Source organism: Dermacentor andersoni, chromosome 2 (assembly GCF_023375885.2).
Source record: "Dermacentor andersoni chromosome 2, qqDerAnde1_hic_scaffold, whole genome shotgun sequence".
NCBI classification, from domain to species: Eukaryota; Metazoa; Arthropoda; class Arachnida; order Ixodida; family Ixodidae; genus Dermacentor; species Dermacentor andersoni.
Genome location: NC_092815.1, coordinates 152,280,968 through 152,306,161, shown reverse-complemented (window position 1 = coordinate 152,306,161; position 25,194 = coordinate 152,280,968). Strand labels below are relative to the sequence as shown.

Sequence of the window (25,194 nt, the reverse complement as noted above, 5' to 3'; positions counted from 1 at the left end):
CTCTACTGTGACGCTTCTCAAACGATTGTGATGCACCAAAGAGCTGCCTACTCGCGTGATATTCTCAACAAGGAGATACATTCGTTTACTTACATGTGAAGGTATATGCCAGAGCACTTCGGGGCTTCGGTGGCACATAAGGCACGAGTGTGCCATAGCGTCCGATGTCGAGGCGCGATCGCATGTCAAACCTAAACTGTACGAAACTACTACGCATCCAAAAAACAGATTCGAAACCGAAATTCGAGTCATCCTTTATTGCATGAATGCGTACATCGTGATTTACATAAGTCACTGACTTAGCGATCGCTTTCTGTAAACTTAATATTAACGCACCATCTTCATAAAACCATCAGGTATGCGTTTTTAGATGACAAAGCATAAGGTGACCTGTACTTGTTTTCAGCTCTTTCAATAGTAATTGCGCTGGCCACATTGACCAGTAGCAACAGGGCGGCGCCCTAGAAGTTCCCACTTTTCCGGCCCAGATTTTCTTCTAGAGTTGTTGTACTAACTCTATGGTTAGAACCAACGTTATTAGACTAGGTTCACTTTTCAAACTCCCGTGACTGCGTGGACCCACCACCGATCCTCGCATCTCGGGGCGCTGCTGTCGCACTTTGCTCGGTCAGCACGGCGCGGACGGGACGATGAAGCACTGTCCGTTGTTTGTGTTTTGGCGCGTTGTATGCATGCGTGTTTTGCTGCAGTCTCGGTGCATTTTTGCGACATTCTTATGCGTTTTAAATGCCGTGTGCGTTTTGAAGAGTTTACGGGCCGTATCATCCAATTTTATTTGGTGACGCGAATGCATATTTATGCTCCGTTCCTGCAGCGATAACCTACTTTGAATGTGCAAGTCTGCTCGCAAGGGAGCAAAGCACACGTAGGTTTCAACATTGCACTTGTGAATGCGGTGCTCTGATGAAAGAAATAGTGCTAGCTTCATTTTTTTTATCCCGAAATGAAGTGCTGAGAGTGTGCATGTACCGTGTGTCCCAGCTAACTTCAGCCAGAGTTTTAACATATGCGAATGCCGCGTAGCTGGTCACAACCAAGGTAATGTTGTTTGCCGTAGCTTGGAGATATTCAAATTATTTTTTATTCACGAGGATAGGGTCGTCGTCAGCCTATAAGGGTGTCGACGAACGGACAGACAGTCGCAAATGCAAACCCAATTTAGAGCGCTTACCTGCCGTAGCACTCAAAATGACTTTTCCTCATGTGGAAGCTTTATGGTAGCACTACTCAAGGCATGTTGGTACGATTCTGCAAGCAAGTCGACTTATTCAAACACTTCACGTATTAAACGGAGGTACTGACTTCCTATGAATTCAGTGAATAATGATCATATCTGTGCTGCCGACACGCCATAGAGATACTCAAGCTCTGTCACCTACTGCAGTGCAATACAACTGCTGTCCGCTGCTAGCACAGAGACAAACAATGCAAATAAAGCTGTGAACGCAAGCTGTGCACTTTTTTTTTGTACATCAAAGCTTTCTATAAATGCATTGTTTGCGCACTTCAGAGCGCGCGTCGAATGGCGACCTAAAGACGGTCATTTCTTGACGAGTCCGAAGAGCAGGAAGAAGTCGACGCCGTTGTTCAAGATGAGGAACATGAACGGGTGGTCGACGACGAACTTGCGCCGCTCAGAGTGTTTGGCGCCGGGACCTGCGGCGTTGTCAGCGTCCGGCGCCAGCCGTGCGGGCGCCGGTCCAGCGTCAGACGCCGTCGAAGTGGCCGACGGGGCCGACGCCTCGGCTGTCGCTGGTGTCGCGTCCGGTTGCTGTGGCTTGCCGCCGCGCTCGCTGGCGCTGAAGCAGGCCGCGTGTCGCGCCAGCGTCACCCGCACTCCTTTGGCCGAGCTGAGGCCGGACAGGTCAGCGCGCTCCGTGAACACGTCATCCACGCCCAAGGCTGGAAGAACGCGCTTGAGGTCGGTCACCTGCGGCGCAGACAACGCGGCGAGAATCAGCAGGGTGCCGCTAAAGAGAAACTTGAGAGAGAGAGAGAGAGAACTTTAATGAGCACCAGCAGTTTAGTCGGCTGGGCCTAGGCCTCCCACGATGGGACGTCGAGGTCTTGCCTCTTCGCCGCTTCGTAGGCCTGCTGGGTCGCCCAGTGTTGGTCGTCGAGATGGGAGCTGCGCAGGGTGGCGTGCCATCTCGACGAGAGGGTCACGGGATTAAGGTCTGGTTATTGATTTTTGCACTCCCATAGCATGTGAAGGAGTGTTGCTGATTGAGTTTTACAGACCTTGCAAGTCTGGCTCGGGTAGATGTCGGGGTATATGGTGTAATAGCGTGTGAGGGAGGGGTATGTATTGGTCTGTAACAGGCGAAGGGTGGTTGCCTGTGCTCTGTTTAACTTGCGGTGAGGGGTGGGGAAGGTTCTTTTTGCGAGGTAAAATGACTTCACAAACGTGAAAGAGAGAAAAATATTCCAAGCTTTGTTACTAAACTATCCCTCTACAATATGAAAAAAAAAATGCACCTCTTAGGGCAAAATGAGGCATAGTAGGCCAGAAAAGTCGCAATACTGAAGGACAATTGAGTGGCAGCGCCGCCTTGAAGTTCCCGCGCCAACTAGCCGTGACGTCATAGACACTGATGGCAACTTTTCGGACAAAGTTCATTTTTTATCGGTTATGATGGCGTACGCTGTATTCTTAATGCGCTAGAGATTGAATTAAGCAAGTTTCAAGGACTTTTGTTGAGCCACAATCACCCGAATGCGAAAAGATACATTGAAATACGTGACGCCACACTGACGTACTGGCGCTGAGGTTCCCGTGCGAAATATTAAAAAATTAGACTTTGACGTTAATTTTATATTCGAATAGGTAACTTATATTACCGCGAAATACAAGAAATTAGTGTTTTCAAAGCCTGCTTCTTTATCATTGCAAACTGATTTAGTGTCTTTCTTTAGTACCCTTTAACATGAGGAAATAAAATCGTTACAACCCATCTCTCGATGATTGGCCACGGTAATACATTAGCACTGAATCAATATAGCGACGCAACGTATTGCCACCATGGAAACGAGTTTTGTGAGGTGTGTACTGCAGCTGGACTCCTCTTTCGAGCTTCCCTAAAAACACTCGGTGCCATCTGGCGTTGCAGCCGCGAAACCTGCGCGTGGCCCCCGAAATGCATGACACGCCGGTGCGTGCGAACGCTGAGAATAAATTAACAAACTAATAAATAAATAAATTAATTAATTAATTAATTAATTACTTTGTTACTTAATGCATCAATGGGCTGAATGGATGCATGGATGGATGGATGGATGGATGGATGGATGGATGGATGGATGCTATGGGTGTCTAATTTGAAATGGTGCGGTGGGTTGCACCACTTGAACCCTTGTTCTTATTTTGCCTAATGACCTACCTATATTTAAAAAACATACAAAGTATTCCCAGCAACAAACTTTCTGAACCACTATAGGGAACATTGTTTCTCTGCGTCTCCGTTGTTTGTGGTCTCCCTATTTTATTTACACGAAATCTTCAATCGCCTTTTAGAGAGAGAAGTGGTTCTTGTGGGGAAGGAGAAAAGGCTAGCGCTATTTTCTGCAACCCATGCGGGAGCACGGCTCAGCACCAGCAGCGTGGAGGGGATGGGGTTAAAAGAGAGAGAGGGTAGGAGGGAGAAAGGTCGAGGGTCGTAGAGATGGAAGCGAAGTAGTGGCCGATCAGGAAGCCCGAGGTGGTGGGATGGCCGTTAGGCCATCCGTCTTTGTAGAAATGTCCTATAGTCTCGCCGAGAGCTCCAACGAGTCGAGGTACTCGACGACACTTAGGAAGGCTGGTAGTTGATTACGACAGGGGAAGGGGATATCTTCCTGTCGTGAACATGGGAGCCCCAGGCGGTGGAACTCTTGCAGAAGTCGACGGCGATGCTGCAGGTCAGCAGGGCAGGCCAGCAGGAGGTGCTCGAGAGTTTGTTTCACCCCAGGAGGCACAGGCTGGCGAAGTGGCTTTCCCAAGGCGGTGCCGGCGGGCTGCCGTCCAGTAGCAGCCAACTCGCAGTCGGAGCAGCAACGAGGCATCCCTTCGTAGGAGGCCGTGCTGTGGAAGAGGCCGTGGAGGCCGGCCCAGGGATACCCCAATCGCCTTTTACTAATCTTTATTGCGGACATCTTTCCCTTCCCTCTGCTATCCCTGAACTTGAGGGCTGCAAGGAGGCCATCGGAGCCTAAATCGACAGCTGGGTAGATATCTTCAAATTCTAATAAAACGAGTGCCATCGTTTCCCTAGCTTTTCCACAGCAAGCACATAATTCGTTGGTGTACCTCACTTTATAAATACGCGCTCTAAGACATCCTGATCTCGATTCAAAAAGTGATGAGCTTCCGTTTGAGTTATCATAAATTGCTTCTTTTGTGATTTCGTTTTTACCTCTCAGGTAGTTACAGCAGTTTTCTATTCCATTGTCGCCACCCAGGAGATTGTCTAGCTCAGTGTCTCTGACTTTGCGTTTGACGTTTTTTGTTGCTGTGTTGCTCACCATTCAGGCCGCATACTTGCTGGTAAGCTTCCTAGTTGCTTTCCCCCGCTGTGAGCAGGGGCGTAGGCCAAGGGGGGGGGGGGTCTTATGGGGCTTCAGCCCCCCCTAGATATTTTTTCGTGCTGTCCATGCACCACCGACCAAAGCAACCCCCGGCGTCGGGAATCATTCTGGATTTTTGTCTAGAATGGCTTTTTTACGCTCGGAACGACACTTCACCGCGAACATTGCGAACTCAGGCTGGATTTCGCGCCAAGGCCTATGTACCGGGAGTCACATAATTCATGAACATCGCGGTTATTGGCTCTTGTGTGCGCAATGGATGCCCAAGATTTTGAACGGCCACCAGAACGCGGAGAAGTTCGGCGCTGCCTTGACTCATCTGATCCGGTAACACAATGAGGGTGACGACTTCTTGTCTGCAATTGTGATTGGGGACGAATAATGGGGCCCTACAAAACGTAACTATTCCAACGTAAAACTAGTCCAATATGTTTTTATTCCAATATCCTGACGTCAAATTTACGCAACCGCCGGCGCAAGCATCGGGCGGTCACCCGTAGGGTTGTCTGAACAGACCAATCAAACGCTCCCCTCGTTCATAGGAGGTCACCTTTGTGTGCTTGAAAAACGAATAACATTGCCTACACTGAGCGGCTTGTCTTATCTAATTAGCTCACAAGTGGCGAGGAGCACGCTCAAGTGGAGAGGGATTCGATAGGGCCGATGCCACTGCACATGAATTGATAAACGGATGAAGAGGGTGGTGCCAGCGTTTGCGATTGGTCCGCTTTTCCTTACTTAGCTTGCGGTGGCTCGTCGACAATCGCGGCGGCACGCAACGGAAGTTTAAGAATGGCGCTCAAACGGATCCTCAGCAAAAAAGAGTTGGCAGAGCGAGGTCGTAAACGTGCCGAAAGTGCTCGAAAACGTTACACGGCCACACAAGAAGTTTTATTACACGCAAATAAACCCATGCTCTCTGACAGGTGCGAGTAGCCAGTGCCTGAGCGATCGGCGGCAGCCATCTTTTATTCCATTCGGAACGGGGCAGCCTGCGGCTATTCAGAAGAAAATTCAGTTTTGTTCTGCATATTAATGCATCTTTATCGTGTACACGTCCCCTTGACGCGTTGAGTTTTTGCGGTTCTGTAACGTCGCGTGAGAGGCAGGTGATGTGGGAGCAGCCCGAAAACTTTTGAGTAATAGCCGAGGGCTAATGGCGAAGAGGCGTCGAATCATAAGTAACTATTTTTCTTTTGTTCGGTCAAATCATGCATAATCCTTGTGTACACGTTATATCAGATGGGGAGCTATCGCGGTTTTCGTGACGTCTCGTGACAGACAGCTTAAATGGGGGTGGTCTAAAAAAGCTTTTGACCAATCACGGAGGGCTGATTGCAGAATTGGAATAGAAAAGTTTGGAATAGTTTTACGTTATAGCGCCCATGGTGCCACTGCTACGAGCCTGAAACACGACGGCAAAGCTTACAGTGGAAACATTCGAATTCACCACGCCCAAAGAAACCAAAGGCCGTCATTTCCTCCGGAAAGGTGTTGTTGACTTTTTTTTTCGATCGTCAGGGATCATTACTGATAGAATTTGCTAAATCTTGAGAGGCCATCAATTGTTTCCGACATTGTGAAGCGCCGGAACGGCTGCGTGTCGCAATTAAGAACAAATGACGTGGAAAATTGACGAAGGGGGTCATCTTGCTCCACGACAATGGCCGTCCCCACGTCGCTTATATGGTTAATACAAAACTGGCAACGTTCAAGTGGGAAACGCTGCAGCATCCGCCATACAGCTCAGACCTGTCGCCTTGCGACATCCACATTATGGGGCAACCGAAAAAACAGCTCAAGGGAACCAGATTTGTGTCGGACGATGACGTGAAAGTCAGTTGCAGACTTTTTGAAGCAGCAACCCAAGGAGTTTTATGAGACTGGAATCACGCGACTCGTTAGTAAATGGGACAAATGTCTGAATGCTCATGGAGACTACCTTTAAATGAAGTACCCCACTTGTCATATATTCGCATTGTCTTACTTTCATTTGACTTGTCCTGGTATATTTTGTAGAACTCCTGCTCTTTATACGTGCTCTCTGTTGCGACTATAATTTCGGTGCAATTACTCACGATACCCGACCGGTGACAGCTACTCCTGCGTAATACATTGGAACAAATGGCAACGTCATTGAGATTTCTCACTGGTCGTTGCATATGAACAAGAATGTAAACACGCGGTTCTTGAACGACAGTTTCATTAACATATTTGTCGTCAACTTGTTCATTTCATGGCCTTTACATTTTTCATATCAGCTGCATGCAATGCTTTGCTGGTTTCGAACTGATATAGTTCTAAAGTTAGTGTGATATTTTCGTTACTTATTAGTGTGATATTTTCTTTATTTTGGGCACAATTTTTGGCACATACAAGTATACCCTTTTATGAAAAAACATATTTTACATTTTTGACATTGCGTAGCGTTCAAAAATTCGTTTGCAGCATCTTTTGCAATGGCAGTGCAGTTATTCATGTATTTTATCCCTTGACAAATTGTTTCAGAGGAAGCTTTAGCTCGGGCCTAACTCCGACGCGGCCTATTCAAATACATGAAAAACGCAGAAACGCTTTTCTGAGATAATCCCTGGATCCCTTTTAATAAAATTTGTTACATTTGAGAAAGTTGAATTCTAGTGTCTCTTGGAAGCGGAATTTTGATTTAGGGCCTGAATCTTGTTTAAAATATGTTGAAAAAATCGAAAGTTCGAAAAAGAAATAGAAGCACGACGTTTACAAACTAATAGCTCTGCATCAAGAACAGATAACGCGGCTCTGTAAACAGCATATATCATAACAGTCAAAGCGGGCAAACTTGGTGTGTAAATTTGTATCTTACATGAATTGGTTATGTTGTGTACAAGTGTTCTGCAAAAGCCGTATTTCCATATTACTTGATTTCTTTTAGATTCAAGTGTAACAAATCAATTTTGTCCGCTGTAGATGTACTATTAGGTGCTATTCACAGAATTGTGACATCATTTTTAATTGTTGAGTTAGTTCTAAACTTGACAGTTTCGTTTGCTGAAAATGTGCGATTTTGGCCAATTTTCAATAAGGAATTGACAGCCTAAATGTAAAATTCGAAAGCAGCCGTCACTAGAATTCGTTTTTCTTTTGAATGCAACAAACCTCGTCAAATACAGTGCAGTGGCTGCCGAGGAAAACGAATTCCCCTTTTACATGTATTTAGATAGGGGCACCCGAGCTAAAGCTTCCTCCTAAGGAGGCCGATCGGCAACTTGAGCCCCCCCCCGTACGAAATTTCTGGCTACGCCACTGGCTGTGAGTCAATATTTTTCCTGTACAAATATATGGTGAGCCAATAGTTTTCCTGTACAAATACATGAACACTCTTGTAAGCCATTTATTTTCTTTGATATCCTTCAGTCGTTCTTAGAAATCAATTTTACTCATGAGTTTCCCTCACTTCAAAACTTGCCCAACCCATATCACCGTGTACAGCTTCATTTGCAGTTATGCCGTGAGCTCCAAATACGAGGCGTCTCACTGACCTTTGATTACCATCCCGCCCTGATTGTACCCCTGACCTAAAGCAAACAACCGGATTTCTAAATGTAAGTATTAGAACCATTACACCTCTCTACACACCCTGGAGCACCGGTACCTATTATATCCCCATAGCACTCTGTGTTGCATTAGGGCCGCGTTTCTCTTGCCCTTTGCTATTATAGTTTTTTCCTGTGTTTCTATATATCTATTGCCTTCTTTTATCCATATACCAAGGTATTTTTCTTTTACCCGACGTTTTTCCTGATCCTGTATTGACACTGTCTGTTGTTTTCATTGAATACCACAAAACCTGATATTTCAGCGCTAAATTTCAACCCTAAATTCTGAAGTTCCTTTGCACAGATATTAACCAGAAGTTCCATATCGCTTTGCCTGTTAGCAAGCAACACAATGTCGTCCGCATAAAAAAAACCTGGAAGCTACTGCTCTACTACTCTACCCGCCTGCCTGTATGAGAGATTAAACCCGATATTACTTCCTTCTAGCGCCCTCTCCATCCTTACCATGTACATCATAAACAGCAGTGGGGATAAAGGGCACCTTTGCCTCAGTCCCTTGTTGATACCAACTTTCACCTCGCTCCTCATCCCTTCCCATTAAACGCAAACTGTATTTTCTAGGTAAATATCTCTCAAAAGCTGTATACAATCGTCACCGAAGCCTTCCCCTTCCAGAATATCCCACAAAATATTGCGGTCTACGTTGTCATACGCTCCTGTAATGTCTAAAAGGCCACATATAACGGTCTGCTTCCTACTCTTGATATTTCAATACACTGAGTAAGAACAAATAAGTTATCATCCATACACCTACTATTCTGAAGCCATTCTGAAGTTCTCCCAAAATACCATTATGTGCTGCCCATGCTTGCAGTATAAATTTAATCGCTTCCACTGCTAACCTGTATATTACCTATATAATGGTCAACGGCCTATATCAATGAATTCTATCTTTTCCCCCTTCACCTTTATAAATTGAATTCATTCCTCTTTGTCGCCAACTGTCTGGTGTTCGTCTATATTTCAAGGTTTTTTCTACTGCTTTCAACAGAGCTTCCTTACGTATTGGACCTAGTTCATTAATCAGCCTAGCGGGACCCTCGTCTAGCCCTGTGACTGTACACTTAGGAATTTTCTCTTCAGCTTTTACCAGTTGAAATTTGTCTGCACCAGCTCCTTTTCCATCTGGTTCTCTCTCATGCTCTCTTTTTCTCAAATACAACTTCGTCATTGGCTTGGAAAGATTCGGCTGTTATCTTTCGGATATATATAATACCGCGTCCCCATCCAGTTCGTTTCCATCTTCGTCTAGGATACGTTGTTGTATTATGCCAGACTACCTGCCTAACAAGTTTATGTGGTTCCAAAGTATTCTACGTATTTCCGACAACCAACGTTCACTTTCACCTTCTATCTTTGCTTGAACCAGTATTGGAACCACAGATTCTTTCTTCTCCCGGTATATTTCCCAAGTTGTGGGTGCTTCAACCTACGGCAACTACGCTTTTTTTGCCTGCCTGTGATCTCGGGATGCTTTCTGTCGTTCGGCGATCGCTTCTCGTATCCCCCTGTTCTACCAGCTTTTCGTTTTTTTTTTCCTTTCCAACGAGCATGTTGCTTCTCTTTCTGTATTTCTGTCGTTATTAAACTTAGAAGCTCACTATATTCCCACTCTTCGATTGGCCATTTGCCAGGTTCTCCATCGACTCTTGTAGCTATATTTTTTTTGTTTTTTTTGTTGCTGTTATTGTTGTCCAGAGTTCAAGTTTACACTGGCCATTTTGTGCTCCTTGCTTTCTTTCCCAACTCCATCTCCCATTTTCAAAATGATGCGTTTATGGTCCTAACCTTAGCTGCTATACCCTTCCTCGTCAATGACCATTTTTCTCAGCTTATCATAAATTCTTTCTGCCATGAGACAGTAATCAATGGTAAACTGCCGGTTTCCCACTTGCCACGTGGGCTGCCCGTCACACTTAGGCCATGTGTTCACGATAACGAGGTTATGTGGCTCACAGAAATCTAGAACTGACTTCCCGTTGTTGTCGATATAGTCATCTAGATCCTGCATGTGGGAATTCATGTCACCTAAAAGGATAATTTCGGCATCATTCCCGAAACCTTTAATATCAGCGCTTAGGGCTTGACATATTGAATTTAATCTTTTTCATTTGGTTCCCTTATGTATGAGTATTCCGACTCCCACTCCCTTTCTTTTCCGTTTAGTTCTGTTGCACCCTTCCCAAACATAATCCTCAATCACTGGCGGTTCTTTCAAGTCTCTAAGGTTTATTGCTCTAACCGCACACAGATCTGTTCGTTCTCTATTTAATTGCTCCTCACTGTCTAAGCACATTTTCTCTTTTATGCCGTTCTGCCTTTTCATGCAGCCTAGAGTACATCGAGCTTCGTTCTTTGTTCGCTTCTTCCTCTTTCTGTTATTGACGGTGTTGCATGCTAGTCCCAGGCTCCCCTAGGGGGCATCCTTCTTCATTACTACCTACGCTGGCCTTCTGAGTACCTGTGCCCCCCTCCCCCCCCCAAAAAAGCAGTTGCGCGACCAACAAGTCGCCAGTCCACTTCTCGTCTAAACCTGTGATTGAAGTGGATTCTATCTCGTTGAAAACCACCATACCTGCTCACTTCTCTCTTCCACAAACTCGAAGCCTTTCTCTCGTCTCGCTCTTCACGTAGCCTCATTAGTGGCTACAACCGATCTTTGCATGTTAGCGTCACGTAAAGGTACCTCCGGCACCGTGCCCACCACAATCTGCACCATAGCGATCGCCTCGCGCAAGTCATCCACACCCTTCGCCAAACGCTGGGCTGGTCCTGACCCTTTCCTGTCTAGCACGTCATTTAGCCGACTCGCAACTAGAAGATTGTGTCCCTGTGCATTATCCGCGAGCTCTTTTCTAGCTCACTCCATGGCAGAGTCCAATGTCTGCCCTGTAAAGGTCCCTATCGCCATTCTTCTGCCGCCTTCCACACTCGCCCCAATCGCCTCTGAGCGCCTAGTCAGATTTGAGTCCTCGGCGAATATCAACTATTCACTCTCTCCTACTCACGAGGCCTCTACCTGCCTCCCCTTGTCATCCTTTTCCGTGACTCTGATTTGCCACGGTACATTTACCTTATCGTTCCTCCTTTCCTTTTGTGGTAGCTGCAAGGTAGGTGAACCTCTTTCCAGCTGCCCGAACCGCACGTTGCACGTGTTCCACTCCAAATCCTCTCACGCCGGGAGGCGGCGTTTCGTCATCACCACCGGTGTGTCTACCATTTCCGTTCATGATGGTGGCCCTGTTCATTTTTCTCGGCTGCTCGAAGTCTTTCTTGTATCGCCTTCCGTACATCTCTCTCCATATTGAGCTCGTTTTTGAGCTCTTCGGCCTGCTTCATAAGCTCACTCTGAACACCCTTTACTTCCTTCAGTCTGGCATCGTCATCAAAGTGTCTTCAGATGGACTACGTTTCGTCTCCATTCCCATCCTTCCCCTCGTCTACCTTGAGAGACTCCCACCCCCCTCCCGCATGCTTCACACTTTATCGCCTAGCTTTCTCTAATTTTAACACCGAGTCTATTAAAGCATGTACCTACAAGCAAAGCCGACACGCACAGAACCTTAATCCTTAATATGCCACAAGTTATTTATGTACAAAATTCTATAAGCAATAAATGTCGAACAGACTTAAGGTATGACACACGGTCGCGCGCTTTCAAACACGTTGGCATGCTCTGACTGTCCTGCAAAAGCAATATTCCCGATACAAATGCACACACCCTAAATATACCAATAGCTAACAGCATTGGCGCTTCGAACCTACTACCTCGATGAAAATGCGGCGTGCGGGATCGGGAACTATGCCTGTGACGCTAGTGTCCAGCACCTGAACGCTGTAGCCACTCAGCCAGCCACAACAGCTCAGCGAAGATAAGTCAACCTAAGCTGCTCGTTAAACTTTTTACTACCCTTGGCATGACCTTCACATACAATACAAACCACGTTTTGAAGATTATAATGTCTCTACACTTAATATCGTGCAGAATTATGCCAGAAGTATGACAGGCCACGTCCCAGACATTCCATTGGGCCGATACAATCCCAAATGCATTAAATTTTTTTTTATGTATTAAATTTTTGTAGGTATTAACATTTCATTGTTTTATTTTTTTTTTCTTGCAGACGTACCGAGAAGAGAAAGTAATTCCGCGATCTGCCTGCAAGTAAAGGCATGTTTCATTCTTGAACCATGAGGAGGAAAGCGGAGGAGGGTATAGCGAAAGCTTGAGTAGAAAAGCGTTGTGCCGCTCAAGAGAGGCTCTGCAGCAACGATGGCTACGAGATGGCACCAGAGTATAGTGCGCGTCGTCTGTTCACCGATGCGACGGCCGATACCATATATTGAAACAGAGCACTGCATGAGCGGATGTCTGCGACGGCTGCTGTCAATCCCGCCCACGCGTCACCGACGCGCTGCCTGTTACGATCTCCCGATTAGCTTGGCCGTCGCGTCACACTTAATTCGATCCGTTTGCAACGTGCCGCACGAGACAGATTGTCCGCACAAGCCTATATATCGCGAAATGAAAAAAATCGTAAAAAAAAATTATGGGGTTTTACGTGCCAAAAACACTTTCTGATTATGAGGCACGCCGTAGTGGGGGACTCGGAAATTTCGACCACCTGGGGTTCTTTAACGTGCACCTAAATCTAAGTACACGGGTGTTTTCGCATTTCGCCCCCATCGAAATGCGGCCGCCGTGGCCGGGATTCGATTCCGCGACCTCGTGCTCAGCAGCCTAACACCATAGCCACTGAGCAACCACGGCGGGTGAAAAAAAAAAAAAAAAAGTCGTATAGAGCTTCGCTCAACTTTTGCAAAGGGAGTATTGTAACCGTCGGCGAATTTCTATCGTGTCGCTTGATAAATACTTGGCGATAACACAGAGACAACACTACAATCCTCATACCACGCTCCCTTTGCTGCGTCAGAAGCACCTTGAGGTCCTCACCTGTCGCAGCCGGAACCGGGGCAGGCTGACGTCGACGTCGCACTCGCGGAACTGCAGCTCGAATGTGCCGGCACTGAGCTGTTCCTGCAGCGCGCCAAGTCCATCCAGGTCTTGGGGCAGGAAGAGCACCATGACGGCGCCCGAGTGTCGGTACGGCAGCACCAACGCGCTGGCGCCCAGCGCAGGGCAGTCGGCCAACAAGAAACGGCCCGACTGGTGCATCATGCGCACCTGCATGGAAAGAACACTTATGCTTAACTCGATAGCCTTCGCATGTCTAGTCGCGCGGAAGTGTCTGCCTAACCAATCTGTTTTTCCTATAGCGCAACCTTTTTTTACGTTTGAACCTCCGTAAGGTATACTCAGTGCACACTCTAAATGGTTGTTTCACATGCTGCGACTAGAGCGGAAGAAATCGGTGCAGTCGCACGCGTCGCAATGCTACTTTAGAGGGCTCATTTCACACGACGGCTAGCGCGGCACCCACGGCTGCTTGCTGCCAAGTTTCGTGGCATACGCTGCATAATTTTTCAAATGTAACAAGAAAACCAGCGCCTTATGACTTCGTTGGCTTGTCTTTAACAGTAGGAAATAATACGCGTGCTTTCTAAATTAAAAACGCTTCCAAGTTTAAGATTGTTTTCGAGTGCGTAACAGCGATTCTTGAAGCGCAGTGCGAGGAAGCATGGCGGACGTTCACGGCTGTTGGCAGCCGGTCGTCGAGCGCTGTGTGTTGTCTCAAGTGCCTTCTACGTCGGTGTCATTCTGCCTGCGCAACAACAAATTAGAATATGACCTACCAACAAGCCCATATGGCTACCCGCATCGCGTATGCAGTGTTGGTAACTTGGCTGCAGAGAAGTCGTCGTGTCCGCACAGTGCGATCCTCGCGCTACCTTTGCTCAACGTCAGCTTCTGAACGAATGATGTGTGTATAGTGCTCGTAGTGGCGCCTAAACGGTACTTGCTCCTATAGCCGTATTTCTGCGCCAAACGCAGCAGCAAGCACCAACCGGAAAGCCCACGTCTGCCCCTCATGGAAGCTGCAAATTATCTGCGCGTAATTACTGAACGGGACAATGCGATTTGTGTTCTCAACATCAATCTTAGCGCTAGTATATCTCGTCCACCGCGGCGCGCGTGCTGTAATTACGCATAGAAGCCATCTCTGAATATTTCGATATACGTAAAAGCCGACACCAGAAGCATTTTAGGAGCTGCAGTCACTTGTGTACACAGCGTCATGGTATTTTAACAGGCATGGGCGTCATCTACTTTCTGGTCCCGTGTATCGTGCCGCTGTTGTACTGTGAATCTGTACGAAGATGGCTTTCATCAATATGCCCCAGTACGTAGCGCGGTGGCGTAGCCGCATACGGCAAACATGACATGCGCTGTTAGGCGTGTATATTTTGTTTGTTTAATTAAACAAATTAGATTGCTAATTTTTTTTCTATTTGTAGTGACAAAGGAGGCGTAAAGTAGAAAGCTATCGGAACTATCGGCCAGTTCCGTTGACAAGCATATGTTTCTATCTGCTTCATCACATTATCATAAAGTGGAGCTGAAAACCCTAGATTACCAAAAACCTGTGCAACTGGAGCAGACGTTATGGTTCCTTTACTGGAAATTAAAGCAAGCAACCCTATCGATTAGGCTAGTCATGTACACAACCAGTATTAGATCAATTTTAAGGCATCCTAATAGGAGTCGTTTCAAACTAGAATAATCGACTAAATAGAAAAGTGCAAGGAAAGCCTCAAGGCACAATCTAAGCTGGTATTCCTGAACGGTTTTACGCCTGCTTGAATTGCTTGCATTGATGGAATGTTCAAAGTAGGGCAGACGGATTTCTTTTCTTGCTATTGAAAAGCTGCTTGATAGTGAACAGCATATTACATATTGTTACAAGAAAAAGTGTTGAGCATTGTCAATATGTCTAGGCAGGCATGTACCCAGGTTATTTTCGGGGGCGGGGGGGGGGGGGAGGGGTAACTCAAGGTAACATTTCTATGCAAATGAAGGGGGGGCTGTATCTTTACTAGTACAAATGGGAATAATGCCCACCGTTTACCATAAAGACACGTAAACCGCAAAAGAGAAATGAAATCAAATGTATCTCACAGGTGAGATACACCTCTCCTTTACTTGGCAAACAAGGAACCACATCAAATGGACTCGAGCAGGAAAGAAGCGCAGGAAGAACACTGCCTAGCGATGGTCTAAAATAAAGATTTCTAGTTGCGCTTTTCTGAATTAGCTCTGAAAGAAATGTAGGGAAATATATATTTGCGGAACAATCACAGTTATTTTGGATTCATCGTTTACTGCTCTACCAAGTGCCAAAACCGACTCGTATTGTTATTTGTGAAGTTGCGTAACGATGCGTGGCCGCCAGTTACGTACAACCGCGTAGAGCGCAGGACGCTGCGGTTCTAGACGTACTGCGCCCACCGGGGAAAGTTAGAAAAACGCCCACATAAGCACAGCAGCTAAGTGTCTGCGTCAGGCGACTTGACTGATAACTGTAGGAGCGTCATTCAAAACACACGGAATCATTCTCCACTATTGGTGGCGTTTTCTCTACTTCCTTTTTAAGTAAAAAAATGTTGATACATAAATAATTTCACAAACAACGGTTAAATTTGTTAATTTTCGCTTTTCCTTCCTGTTTGGCTGTTGCCTCGGCTCTCTCCCTTAGTAGATAATTTAATTTGTCAACTCCTTGTGATTCTTGGTTCTAGTGGCCAATTTTGCACGAAAAGTGCTGTACAATTAGAGAAAAACCAGACGAGTTAACGGGTGACATTCATATTGCTTATGAGTTTAACGTTTATTGCAGAGTTTGATGATGGACGATGTTTCGCATGACCTTATTTTCCATCTTATCTAATCCATATTACGGGCATATGGTTCCGAGGATCTGCCAGTGTCACGGCGAGCCGTCACTCGAGAAAATAATGAAGCAAAAGGAAAAGTTAAACGCAAGTGACGGTTTCTCCGGCCCGAACTCGTTCCACGAGCATATAGACCAGCTGACTACAAACTGAATCCTTATCCTGATCTCTGGATCCGTCTAAACAAAGGTTGACATAACGAAGCAAGAGTGATGTGCCTGACCATTGCAATACATGGTGATTGACAACTGAACGCATCTCGAGTTAAACGAGCGGACATCGAATCGATGCCAAAACTGGCTTTCACACTCCATGAGATGCCAATAACTACCGCCATCCAAAAGGAATGAAGAAGGTAGCAAAATGTTGCCCGCCAAATAGTTGTCAAGTCTCAAAATTAATTCGGCCGCGCTTTAGGAATGTGTGTGAGGAGTGGTGGGCATGGGCGGAGAAGGGGGGGGGGGGGGGGCGATGTATGTTACTTAATTTCGGGGGGAGCCCAGGCCGCCCCGGGCCTCCCCCTGGGTCCGTGCCTGTGTCTAGGGCTCTATGTGTGCTCTCTTCATGAACAATGGAATAAAAATGTTTACCTTTGCAAGTTTCAGAAACAAAACATTGTGAAAATTTCGAGGACACCACAATAAAACTTCAAGATATAGACAATAAAAGTGTGCCTAAATGCAAGTACAGACAACACACTTTTCCAGAGTGGTTGAGTAGCCGGTTGGGAACTGCGCCAGCGTCCGTAGCTGCTACCTCACGGTAACTGCTAGCTTTCACCTATGTTTTTCCTATGGCCAAGGGCCCGGCAAGCGGCATGACTATAAGTGGTCTCGATGCAGTGCCGGCTTGTGCTTTTTCTTGCGAAAGATGGCGGCCAACTCGGCCGAAGTGAGATTCCGTCTGCACATGTATTTAGCATTCGTCTACATCATATTTTGCGCATGTGTTTTTATCATGTTCTCATTGGTGTACTTGTAGTGCTATGAGCACTTCTTAATATGTTGCACCACAGTCATTTATTCAACATTGTGTAGAAATGTACAAAATGTGGCCACCCAGTAATGGTCAAGATGGCCAGTAGTATCAGCAAAAAATATGATGCAGATCCAGTACACTTGTTGGAATCGACATAAGGCGAAGCGTTTACGCAACGGTCACTTAAATTCTATCATGTTAACTACAATGTGTACAGTTGTTCTTATTTTCATCCGATGCTACACAGACTCCTATGCAATGTTTGCTTATGCACCGCACAGGTCACAACTTTAACGTCATGTAATGTATAGATAGATCGGCGAGCTAACTCAAGAGTCAGCAGACTGTCTTGGACAGACCCCGTGAGGTTGAGTTCGCGTGAGCATTCCTAAGTGGAATTCTGGTTAATTTCAGTCGCAGCAAGCTCGGCTGAGCTAGCGTGAGCTAGGCTGAGTAGAATTTCGGGGAGTCTGCACACACATACCATTAAATCACACGATGGAATAAATCAGTAAGCAGCTGCACCTCCCAGTCTAACAAAAAGACGATTCAGGTACACAAGGGTCATACTGCTTTCGTATATCTTGCAACTTGCCTGATACGTTAATTATAGAGGCATGCGGTTATGACAGGATATCGTTACATGAGTTCATGCAGTAATACAAGTAATTCCAAACACATGAGCAACTTTGCGTCTCTCTTGTTAGGCATGACTCATGCCCCGTGATAGGTCCGCGCACTGGATTAGCTCTGCACGTGCAAAAAACGTCCGCACTTGAAGGAATTAATGCTAGCATTCGTAGGTATGGATGCACCCGGCTGATTTGCTTTTGTTTAATGTGCTATCTACTGTTTATACAAAAGAAGGTGTCTGCCTGCTTTCCACATTGTCGCACCTATTTTGCGGCAGGTAGGGAGAGAGAAGCAAGGAAAAGCAGGGATGTTTACGTCGAAGTAGTTTATCTTACAGTACTGTGATGAGTTAAGACCAGCATAAACAAACGCTCAATGCACTGAAGTAAGTGCAATGTGCGATTACCTTTAATGTGGTGGTGCAGTACAGCAGGTGTAGTAAGGATACAAAGTACCCTACATACTTTTGAAGGTTTATATTGCTTTCCTTGAAGGAAAAAAAAATGGTATATCAGAAAAAAATGAGATAAAACAGATTGAATAATGTTTATCCTGCATTAACGCTTCGGAAACAACATTGCGATGCTGTTTTCTTGATCAAAGCGCTAAACATTGTACTGCAGAAAATTCATTATGATATCTCGTTCACACATTTGCTTTGCGAACTTATGATAAGGAATAGCGCCTCGCGGGGAAGTAACAAAACCTTGAAATGAGACGCTTAATTCACCGGAAAGAATGCGTGTGAAATCCGACACCAACTCACGAAGGCTAAATAGTCGCGCGTATAGCGCGACGTTCATACGTGGGTTATCATGCTGTCATGTCATATCCCCTCGACACCACATTTGACCATAGTTGCTTATTCCTTAAATTGATGCATACATAAAAACATAACTACCTACAACTGTGGCCTTTTCGTATATCGCGAGTAGCTTGTACGCAACAAAGCGGAAAGTTGGAGTAACATCCGAAAGTCATGTCTTCTCATAAGAGACAATTGAACTAGCATTATTTGCAACTAGTATTGCGTTTAAATAATCGAAAGGCACGCAAATGTACGTAGAATAAGCACCCGAAGCCAACGTGAAAAAAAAAACGAAAAAAAAACCCCGTCGCTTTATTAGCAAGGTAACGCGTCAACAAACACATAGAGATCGCAGAACCGAATCTGGCCTACGAGTTTTCAACTGCCTTGTTCGCGTGTCTACGTAGATGGTACGACCACTTCGGCAATCTACGGCTACACTAAATTTGTCACACTGTTCAGAGCTTAAAAAAAATTAAATTATGGTGTTTTACGTGCCAAAACCACCTTTGATTATGAGGCACGTCGTAGTGGAGGACTCCGGAAATTTCGACCACCTGGGGTTCTTTAACCTGCACCTAAATCTAAGTACACGGGTGTTTTCGCATTTTGCCCCCATCGAAATGCGGCCGCCGTGGCCGGGATTCGATCCCGCGACCTCGTGTCAGCAGCCCAACACCATAGCCACTGAGCAACCACGGCGGGTCTGTTCAGAGCTTGTCAAGAGAGCGACCGACAGAGCGATTTCCGTCGCATGCGACCAAAATCGCACTTCCGGTGCGATGAGAATCGCATCAAGTGAAACGGACTGAAGTCGTTCTCATGTACAAGCTTTAAGAAATATGGAGATGATATTTGACAAAGAGAGAGTCGTAGATAACGAAGATGAGACGTGCAGATTCCCAGTCATTGGGTATTACCGTATATAGTGTTTATTGTTAAAGTCAGACACTATGTGAAGCGAGGTCACTCGCATTGCTTTTAGCCATTGACGCAAAAAAAAAAAAAAGCTAGGAGGGAGTGTCACATAACAATTTACAAGTCATAATGAATATAAAGCAAACACTCATGGGAAATAGGCCCTCACCACGTGATAAGCAAGCGGTAATTTCTAGCCGGCTAGCGCATATATGGGAAACAGTATAGAGCTGAGAGCGTGGGAGTGGGTGGCGAGGACGGATCGTGAGGAGGGCGTCATTAATGGTTACCATAAATCAGTCACTGCCATGAAAAGTCCAGCAACCATGGAGGGCTTATTTCTGAAAACCCCACACATAGGCAGGCCTCGAAAGCAAAGAAGGGTGACGTCAGAGGAAGTTGCCTCACAATTCAAAACTGCCCGAGTTGGTACGCATTCATTTTGTGATCTGTGCACATTCATGAAAACTGATCGCAAGCGCTGATTTGGTACTACCGTCCGATTATAAGAACACTAACATATTCGGGGTGCTTATTTACAGAATTTTAAAAAGCGCTTGTGGCAGATAGCCCAATTGTAGTTCTTCAACTGGGTCGAAACCGGTGCCACACTCCGAATTTCTTACAAGGCGTTTGCAAGGCATGCCTTGCAAGCTCACCAGCCACAAGATGGTTGTTAGCCGGACTTATTCGAATAAGCGCACCACACGGAAAACACCTCAAAAACGTACAAATGGTAGAAGCAACGAACGACGCGGGCGCTGACATGCAATCAGTTTATTGCTCAGGCTTGAGAGAGAACGCAACCCAAAAATTATTACATCAGCGACTAAGGAATTCCGAATACGCGCGGAGAGGACGGAGGAAGTAGGGGAAGGGAGACCTATTCATGTAGATCCGCAATGTTTAAAAGTAACTGGCAAAGGGTGTATTACCTAAATTTCACTATGGCAGAAGGTTTTGAAAAAGTGAGGTCGATGTTCAAAACTAGCTGTCGTCCCTTATGGGCATGGGATTCCCCACAGGCTGAAGAAGGCAAACGGGCAGCGCGGGCGTGTCTGTAGTTTAGTCCGCCCAGATCAGATTACCGAGTCAAGTATAGGAAGGTCAACCAGGACGACCTTCCGCCAACGAACAAAGACTGGGAAAAGAAGCATCAGACACCCATCATGAGCTGCGTCGCGGGGGTTGTTTATGGCAATACATAAAGCTGCGGCCGATCATACGTGAGCTAGACCGGGCGTCGCAAACCAAGCGGCCACGAAAAAGACAGGGGCAAAAGAAAAGGAAGGGTATGCGCTTATTGGCAATTTATTGTTTTATAAGAACAATGTCAGCATATATATTATCTAAGTGGAGGAAAAGCTCAGAAAAAGCAAGTATGTCGCAACAACTTGTAATTCCGTTAAGGCCAAGCGTATTAAAAATTCAATTTTTCCGCGAGCTGGCGAATTACTCCCATTTATTGCCGCTCAGAAGTTTCGAGATTGCTGCACAAATCACGAGATGAGGTTGCGTTGCCGAGGCTAGCGACCTCGCGTCATGCTTCCTCCTACATTCCTTTTTCCCTGCATTCTTTCAGCGCAGCAGTGACTCTCGGTGTCCCTATTACAGGGAAAAATTATCGCTCGTTGCATTAGGCGCCAGTTGAGTGTCGTCGTCTCACCGTAATGTCTCTGTCGTGCCTTCGTCATTGTTATTCCGCTTTGCCGTCGTCACCGTCGCATGGTGCCTTCGTCGTGATGTCCACGTAGTCCTTTCATTGACAACTTCGCGAGGCCAATAGTTTAAGCGTGTCAAATGCGTCATCGCTTCAGGGTGCGTCCAGCGTGGCCTCAACCCAAGGCGCTCATCAAACTATGCAGAAAAAAAGCGGAGTGGACAAGGGGAAGTTCTAGGGCCCCCTGTAGGTGACACCAGGCGATGTCTTGTCGGGGCTTCCGTAACAAACAAGCTTAACGACTTCACCCACATACCTCGAAGAGGCCGGTCCACCATACGTGGTGGCTCGTCACCGTTCTCGCTCACCTTCTTGGTCCTGCCGGGTGCCAAGTGGAACTCGGCGTCGGTGGTGCGCGCTCGGCTGAACCGCACCCGCCAGCCGCCGGCGAAGCCCACGAAGCTGAGCAGCAGCAGCGAGGTGCTCGACACCAGACCGGCCTGGGCCACCGCCGACGACGACGACAGCTCCGGCAGGATCTCGTGGGCGCCGAAGCGCGGCACCGCCTGGCGCGCCTCGTCGGCGATGCGCGTCAGGCTTCCGTCCGGGTCGGCCGCGAGGTCGTGCGCCCGGAGGCGCACGGCGCCAGCCGCGTCGCGCCGTCGGAACTCGCGCCGGATCCGCAGGCTCCGGTCGTGGTAGATCAGGTTTCCCAGCTTCAGGCGCAGTGAGGACACGCTGCGGCGCACGCCCGAAAAACGCGGGAAATCAGCTCCGTGGAAGGCGGGAACCACGTAAGTGATTCGTCATATTCCTGTGTTCATGCGTTCCTCTTCTTCAAGCTGGCGGTTAATTCGACCTCGCGGTGCGATCGGCTATATAGCCTCCTGGTTAACTCAGATGGTAGAGCGACGACCAGCCCGGAAAGGCGTTGGTACCGGATTCGATCTCCAGTTTAAACAACTGTGAAGCTTTCTTTCTAAAAAAAAAAGAAAGGATTCCGTACGGGTTTCACTTCTAGTTTCGTGCTACAGTCCCGTGGATGACAGCTTTTCCTTTCCCGTCTCCGCACACCTTCAGATAAAGGAGCAAAGTTTAATCACGTCTTTCGTGGCGCGAACGTTCGTATTCGCGACCCATACGGTAGTTATCTAGTTATCCTAGTTATCCGCGCAGCTGTGTTTTCTGCGAAGAAATAAATAATATCGTGTTCATTTTCGCGCCATCGACGAACCATGATCATCAATGAATTTGATCATAGATATGAATTTTGGTTACACAATATTCATCAGTTCTTGTTCGATTTATCGTCACGTATTATCGATGCATGACGACAAATCTTAATCGATAATTTCTGATGGCATCCCCTCTCAAATGCGGCGGCGGCATGTAGTCATCTAGCCTGCTTGAGCTATCAAGTTTTACGACACTCACTGCAACCTAGCACTTCACCTGTTTCTTCTACTATATGTGCCTACCCTTCGCCAAAACCTATGTCTCCATATTTGTCGTATTGCCTGTGCCTGTTACCTCACGCAGGACCGGCACTGGGCGTGCAGACGAGCGAAGTAGTCGTCCGTGATCGGCCAGTGAGAGCGGCGCGCGGGCTGCAGGTGGAGTGCGCACGCGATCTGGTGAGCGGTGGCGCCCCTGGCGGCGTGCAGCAGCACTTCTAGCGTGCTCGCCACAGCGTAAGGCGAGAAGAGGATGTTGCCCGTGCGGCCAGCGAGGCGCAGCTGGCGGCACAACTCCAGCGCGAACTGCAGCAGGCCCTGAGAGATCTGGTCGTATCGCTCGCTGCGCAGTAGGCAACACGCAACACTGGGCATCAACGTTTTCGCTTAGCGTCAGCAATTCAACGCAGTAGTGTTGCTACTACTACCAGATGTCATTCCCTGCGGATGTAGCGTAGATTATACTTCTCCTAGCCAAAAAGAAGGGCCTGTGCCTAGGATAACCTGAATAAGCTCGTGGTTGCTGAGCTTGGCTAGCTTGGCTGTATATCTGCGACCGCTACCCGTTCGCCCGCGTGTCATCGCAATAAACCTCACTCGAAACGCGTGCTGCTCCTCATTTGGAAGGTGGACGAGGACCGTCATCTTCACCACTTGAAATTAGGTTTACTGCGATGCGACGCGGGGGCGAACGGGTAACGGTCGCGGATATACAGCCAAGCTAGCCAAGCTCAGAAAATACGACCTTATGCCGATGCCGCTTAGGTAGAGGCCACTCTTCTCAATATTAATTAATTCATGGCTTTTTACGTGCCAAAACCACGATATGATTATGAGGCACGCCGTAGTGAGGAACTCCGACATAATCTGGTCCACCCGGGGTCCTTTACATGCACCTAAATCTAAGTGCACGGATGTTTTCGCATTTCGCTCCCATCGAAATGCGGCCGCCGTGGCCGGGATTTGATCCCGCGACCTCGTGCTTAGCATCCCAAAAACATAACCACCACGCAATCACTGCGGGTAGGCACTTTTCTTGGCTACAATCGTCGACACAAAGTGCGTAATAAAGCTACGGAACCTACGCAAGTATAATGCGGTCAGAGAGATCTCCCTCTGCCAGTTTCGCATGCAGTGCAGTTGCTCTTGATCTGTGACGCTTTCTAAAGAATAAACTACTTCACATACTGTTACAGCTTGCAGGCGTAAGTTTACATCAAATCACATGTTTCTTGTGCACCTCCGAGCTTCCAGTATGCGGGGTGCTGTATTCCCTGAGAGCGCCAGCGCTGCGGCTGCAGGTAATTCAACAGGAGAAATACCTGTGATCTGAGATCTGCGACACCGTTCATGTAATACTTACATCCTATTTTGCGACATAAAAGTGCGTTACGTTGAATTACATTACGCACACGCATAACTGTTTTTCATATGCGACTTCACATATTCAGCGGAACCGTGAGGCGGAAAGCGGAGGAGGAGGTTATGGCGAAAGCGTGATAAGAAAAGCGTAGTGACTCGCAAGACGGCCTTTGCGGCGACGATGGCTACGAGAGGGCGTCAGAGTAGCGCGCGTCGTCTGTATGGAAACAAAGCGCTGCATGAGTGGAGGTCTCTCTGCGACGGCTGCTGCGAATCGCGCCCAGGCGTCACCCACGCGCAGCCTCTCGTGATCTCCCGATAAGCGAGGCAGTAGCGCCACACTTCGCTCCCTTTGCAACGTGCCGCACGAGGCCGATTGTCCACGCCAGTCAATATACCGCCAAATGAAGACACGTATAGTGCTTCCCTCAAATTTCGCATCAAGGAGTATCTAATCGTTGGTGAATTTTATTGTTGCTGTCAGTGGTCCGGTGCCTAGTGGTAGCGGTAGGACTTTCATCGCCGAATAAAGATGTATGCTCTCGCGCAACCAACTTTTTTGTATGTTTCAGAAAAGAAAGAATAAAATAGAAAAAAAGAAAAAAAGGCAATTAGCACTACCACCTGCGGGATGCTAACCAAACCTCCGCACAGAGTCATTTACGAGGTAAACCATACGATTTGTTGGCAAAAAGATGCTAGCCTTTTCAAATATTTTTAGAAGGTGCAATAAAAGCCTGCTGTTTAAAAAAATATAAACGCCGCCAGATGGGAAACCTGTCGAAACAATCTAAATGTTATCTTTGTTTGGTAATTGCCATATCGCTTCAGTTGAGGTAGAAAAGAATATACCAATTGCTTTTTTTTAAACATGGCAAACGTTATATGGGAAACCCTGTACACTCACGATTGTTCGTCAGGAAAGTCGGGTCCCGGGAGCCCCACTGTTCGGCTTCGACTCCGGCTTTGGCTTCGGCTCCGGCTCATATCCGTGGTCTGGACGACTTTACTGACGATTTGGATATCACGATGGCAGCCAAACGTCTATGGCACCCTAGAGTGAGGCACCTGCGCGTCGTAGCATTATGATACACTATGAAAACAATCCAGTCTCGGGAACTTATTATGCGGAGATAAGTGCTTCTCCTATAGTTAACCTTTTTCAAAAGTTCTCGTACGCCTCTGTGCATTATCCTACTTATTTGAGAAGAACTGTCAAAGATAGAGTTAAATATTGGACATGCAAACACTGGACCAAAAGAAGCTACCTGCACTCAATTGCTTTGTTCTTAAAGTTTTAAAAGATCTCGGGCATAAGGCATTGTTGAGCTTTAGCATAAGTCGCAGACG

General features: G+C 46.9%; 1 protein-coding gene across 1 annotated transcript; it reads right to left on the bottom strand.

Annotated features, from left to right (window-relative positions):
* Positions 1 to 225: 225 nt before the first annotated feature.
* Positions 226 to 24,906, bottom strand: LOC126540934 (leukocyte elastase inhibitor-like). The gene is made up of 5 exons (XM_050187752.3): positions 24,752 to 24,906; positions 22,559 to 22,825; positions 21,397 to 21,766; positions 13,135 to 13,365; positions 226 to 1,951 (listed from the first exon to the last, which is right to left on the bottom strand). Exons 1-5 carry the CDS (start codon positions 24,829 to 24,831, stop codon positions 1,562 to 1,564), a joined length of 1,338 nt encoding a protein of 445 aa, XP_050043709.1. The 5' UTR covers positions 24,832 to 24,906; the 3' UTR covers positions 226 to 1,561.
* Positions 24,907 to 25,194: the final 288 nt, after the last annotated feature.

Excerpts from the sequence above, each read along its gene's own strand:
- LOC126540934 (XM_050187752.3), bottom strand. The coding sequence starts at position 24,831 with ATGAGCCGGAGCCGAAGCCAAAGCCGGAGTCGAAGCCGAACAGTGGGG. Across the intron at positions 13,366-21,396 it reads CACCCGGCAGGACCAAGAAG|GTGCGCATGATGCACCAGTC; the intron begins GTGAGCGAGAAC and ends CTTTCCATGCAG. Across the intron at positions 1,952-13,134 it reads CCCGGTTCCGGCTGCGACAG|GTGACCGACCTCAAGCGCGT; the intron begins GTGAGGACCTCA and ends TCTGCGCCGCAG.